At 68.9% G+C, this 4,266-nt stretch overlaps 1 protein-coding gene across 1 annotated transcript; it reads left to right on the top strand.

Annotated features, from left to right (window-relative positions):
- Positions 1–311: 311 nt before the first annotated feature.
- AP5B1 (adaptor related protein complex 5 subunit beta 1) lies at positions 312–3,593 on the top strand. Its single transcript, XM_047071919.1, has 3 exons — positions 312–358; positions 702–869; positions 973–3,593. Exons 2-3 carry the CDS (start codon positions 720–722, stop codon positions 3,460–3,462), a joined length of 2,640 nt encoding a protein of 879 aa, XP_046927875.1. The 5' UTR covers positions 312–358; positions 702–719; the 3' UTR covers positions 3,463–3,593.
- The last annotated feature ends 673 nt before the right edge of the window (positions 3,594–4,266 follow it).

Below are 4,266 nucleotides of genomic sequence, written 5' to 3'. Positions count from 1 at the left end.
GCCGGTTGCCATCCTCGCCGGCCCGGTGGGCGCCGTCCACCCGAAGGCCCTGGGATCGCCGCCCGCGCGCGGACCGGACCCCGGCATCCGGGAGCCCGGGCCCACCCAATTCCACCGCCTCTGCCCGGGCCTGCGGCGGTTTCGGGGAAGGGGGGCCTGCGCGCAGCGGGACAGTTACTCAGCCCCAGCGAAACCGGCGAGTCGGCACCTGCTGGCCGGGCGGGAGGGGAAGGCGGTGGCCCCGTTACGGCCCCGCCTACGCCGCCCACGCGCCGCGCGCCCCGCCCCGCCCCGCCGCGCGCCGCCGCCCGGAAGGAGCCGGCCGGCCCCAGTGCCCGCGGCGGCTGAGTCAGCTACGGTGAGAGCTGCCGGCCCGTTACCGCGGGCGCCGGGGGCCGGGGCGGCGCTGTGGTTTCGGTGCCGGCCGCGGGCGGGCGGCCTAATGAGCTCTCGGCACGCACCCCGCGCCGGCGGCCCTGCCCCGCGGGGACCCTCGGCTCCCCGCCCCGGCGTCACCCCCGAAACTTCTCGGTTTCATCCCGGGATCCAGGCGCGGGGTCTCCGCTGGCGTCTGCGCGTGGCAGAGGGCAGCTGGGATTTGCGAGGCGGCCCTGGGGTGGCCGTGCCCCTTTGGGGGTGCGAGCAGGTGCCCGAGCGCCCTCTGGCGGCCGCGAGCCTGATCCTCCCTAGCTTCTTTGCAGGGACCTGCGTGCCGGACCATGGGACCCCTGAGCCGGGAAACCTGGGCGCAGCGCCTGGGCGCCTTCCGGGCCAGCCCGTCCGCCTTCATGGCAGGTCCCGAGGGTGAGGACCTGGGTCGTGACCTGCTGAGCGAACTGAGAAGTGAGAAGCTGAGCGAACAGACCAAGGTAGGCCCTGCGTGCGCTCCCTGCGCTGACCCATCCGGTCACTTCAGCCCACCGCGCCCTGAACCTCATTTTCGTGATTCCCACCCAAATCCCCCATCTCCAGGTTTCTTTGCTGGCCCTGAGCCTGGAGTATCCAGCCCAGCTGTGGCCGGACGCCACTGCAGCCGAGGCAGCCGCCACCTCCCTGTTGGACATCCTGGTCCTTCTACCCCCACGGCCCTCGGCCCTGCGGCGGCCCCTGCTGCTGGCGGCCACCACGGCCCTGGTGGCGGGAGATGCGCTGGGCCCCACTTCGGAAGCCTCCCGCCGGCTCCTGCCCCTTCTTCTCGGCTTGGCCTCCGGCCGCGATCTGGGGCGAGGCTTTGGCCCCGCCTCGGAGCAGCGCCCCCTGCAGGCCACGGCGTGTGAGTGCCTGCGGGAGCTGGAGAGCTGCAAGCCTGGGCTGCTGGGGGGCTGCCTGGGGCTGCTGCGGGGTCTGCTGGGGCAGGAAGGCCCGGTTCAGCCGCTCAGCCTGCTGCTGGCGCTCGCTCTGCGCAACACCTTGGTGATACGGGCCAGGGCCAGGGCCAGGGCCGGCCTGCAGGGCCTGCTCATGGCTGGGGATACTCCCTCTGGGGGTGATCCCTGGAACTGGGCGCTAGCCGAGGAGGGGGATGCCCGCCTTCAGCCGCAGGCACCCAGCTGGCCAGCAGCGGAGGAGGAGGAGTGTGGCCTTGCGGTGCTGGAACCCACTCCTGAGGAGGCCCGGGAGCTGCGGGCTGCTGTGGCCCAGCTTCTGGACACTTCCTACCTGCTCACTCCTGTGGCTCAGGCCCAGCTTCTGTGGCTGCTGGGCTGGGCCTTGCGGGGTCTCCGGGGACAGACGCCAGTGCTCTTCAAGCCGCAGTTGGTGCGGCTGCTGGGCACAGCGCAGCTCACGCTGCTGCACGCTGTTCTGGCGCTTAAGGCAGCCTTTGGAGAAGCCCTGTTCACGGCCCAGGATGAGGCCTTGCTGCTCCGCCGGCTCACCGTGGCTGCCCAGCACCCGGCGCTGCCCCTGCCTGCCCACCTCTTCCACCTGCACTGCCTTCTGAGCTTCCCCGAGAACTGGCCCCTGGGCCCCACAGCCGAGGAGGCCGCGCCGCTGCTGCTGGGCCCCCGGCTATGCCGCGGCCTCCTGCCCAGTCTCCTGCACGACCCGATGGCCCTCCTGGCCCGCCTGCATCTGCTGTGCCTGCTCTGCGTGGAAGATGAAGAAAAGGAAGAGAAAGGCCAGGATTGGAGCCCCCGGCATTACCTGGAGGAGCTGCTGGCTGGCTTGCGGCAGAGGGCAGCCCTGGATGGGGGCCCCCGGGCCTCGGCCACCCTCTGCTTCCAGGCCTCCCACCTGGTTGTTCAGTGCCTAGCCACGCAGCCTACGGTGCTGACACCCTTGACCCACGGACTGGCCCGGCTGTACCGAGCCCGGCCGGTGCTGGCTCCGCATTTTGTGGACCTCTTGGATCGCGTGGGCCCGGAGCTGGGGGAGCCCCTGAGAGTGGCGTTGCGGCAGGAGGTGGTGTCCGGGCCGGGCAGAGATGAGGCCCTTCGTTGGCACCTGCAGATCCTGGCAGAAGTGGCAGACGGGAATGCTCAGAGTGCCACCCTCGGCTTCCTGGGAGCCGCAGCTGCGCACTGCACGGACTGGGGCCTCCAGCAGGCCCTGCTCCGGGTCTGCCGGGCCTTGCTGCGGGCGGGTGTTGGGGGTGGCCTGGCCGACTTGCTGCAGGCGCTGGCCAGGCAGTGGGAGGACCCTGACGGGCGGGACCATGCCCGCCTCTACTACATCCTCCTGGCCCACCTTGCGGGGCCCAAGCTGGGGGTGGCCCTGGGCCCCTCGCCTGCCGCACCCGCGCTGGCCTCCTCCCTGGTGGCCGAGAACCAGGGCTTTGCTGCGGTGCTGATGGTGCAGGAGGCCCCAGCCCCGATCCGGCTGAGCGTGGGGCCCCACAGAGCGGCGGGCCCGGGCCCGGTGCTGCAGCTCCACGTGGAGGTGCTGGAGCCGGCGTACTCGCTGGAGCTGCGCTTCCGCGTGGAAGGACAAGTGTACGCGCCCTTGGGGGCCGTCCACGTGCCCTGCCTGTGCCCCGGCCGCCCTTGCCGTCCTCTGCTCCTGCCTCTGCAGCCCCGACGCCCGGCCCCCACGAGGCTGGACGTGCGTGCCCTCTACACCACGCCCACCGGCCTCACGTGCCATGCCCACCTGCCACCGCTGCCCGTGAACTTCGCTGACCTTTTTCTGCCTTTCCCCCAGGCCCCCGAGGGGGACAAGCTGGGCTTCTTCGAGGAGCTCTGGGACTCCTGCCTGCCGAAGGGCGCCGAGAGTCGCCTCTGGTGCCCTCTTGGGCCACAGGGGCTGGAGGCCTTGGTGTCCCGCCATCTGGAGCCCTTCGTGGTGGTGGCCCAGCCCCCCACCAGCTACCACGTAGCCATCCGTCTGCCCCCGGACTCGAGGCTGCTGCTGCGACTGGAGGCGGCCCAGGAGGACGGGGTGCCCGTGGCCCTGCGGACCGATGACTGGGCTGTGCTGCCCCTGGCTGGGGACTACCTCCGTGGGCTGTCAGCTGCTGTCTGAGCCTGGAGGCGAGGCCGGGTGGGAGCAGGACGACTGTGGCCCTTACAGGGTCTTGTCCAAGAAGGGCACTGAGGGCCAGGACCCAGTCCTGTGGGTCCTTTCTTTAAAATAACCTACATTTCACCAGTGACTTTACTGGTTTGTTTTCTTTTGAACCCCACTTGGGGGCACGCACACCGGGGCGGGGGCGAGAGGCTCCAGGAAAACCTCCAGACTAGGAACCCCCACCCCTACTGCAGGGGCCCAACGTATCTTTCTGCCCCGGTATGCTGGGCTTCTCCAGAATCCCTGCCCAGCAAGTAGGAGAAAAAGTATCCTTGTCTCTGCTTCCCAGAGTGGGGCCGGAGGTGGCCCAGAGCCTTGCGGCAATTTAGAAACGAGGGAGCTGGATTTAGGCCTCCTCACCTGGGACTGGTCCTTTCTAATTCCAGAGCTTTGCCGGGTGCCTGCCCCAGGGAGCTCAGGCTAGCTAGCGCAACGGACCGGACCGGAGGCCAGTCGCAGAGAGGGCTTAGCAGCTCCTTCCCGGGAGGGGGGCTCCCCGTGCTGTGTCGATTGGAGCCAGCTCTAGGAAGGGCCTGTCAGTACATTTGGGGAGCTAAGACAGAAAGGCCCCATAACGTGGGCTAAAACTAAGCTGACTCTCCTTCACTGCAACCCGACCTGTGGACCTAAGAATCTTCTAGCTAAGAAAAACTAGTCCCTTTGTTCTTTCTCCAAATATGCAAGACAACTTTGAGTTCAAGTGTATTGGTGCCGACCCTGCTGCCGGGCACCAAGCTGGTATTTTCCACCTACACTGCC

The sequence above is a fragment of the Lynx rufus genome, unplaced genomic scaffold, assembly GCF_022079265.1.
Source record: "Lynx rufus isolate CCGP_SWC_20201006 ecotype Redwood Valley unplaced genomic scaffold, mLynRuf1.p SCAF_9, whole genome shotgun sequence".
In the NCBI taxonomy this organism is placed as follows: Eukaryota; Metazoa; Chordata; class Mammalia; order Carnivora; family Felidae; genus Lynx; species Lynx rufus.
This window is presented reverse-complemented; position numbering and strand designations above follow the sequence as displayed.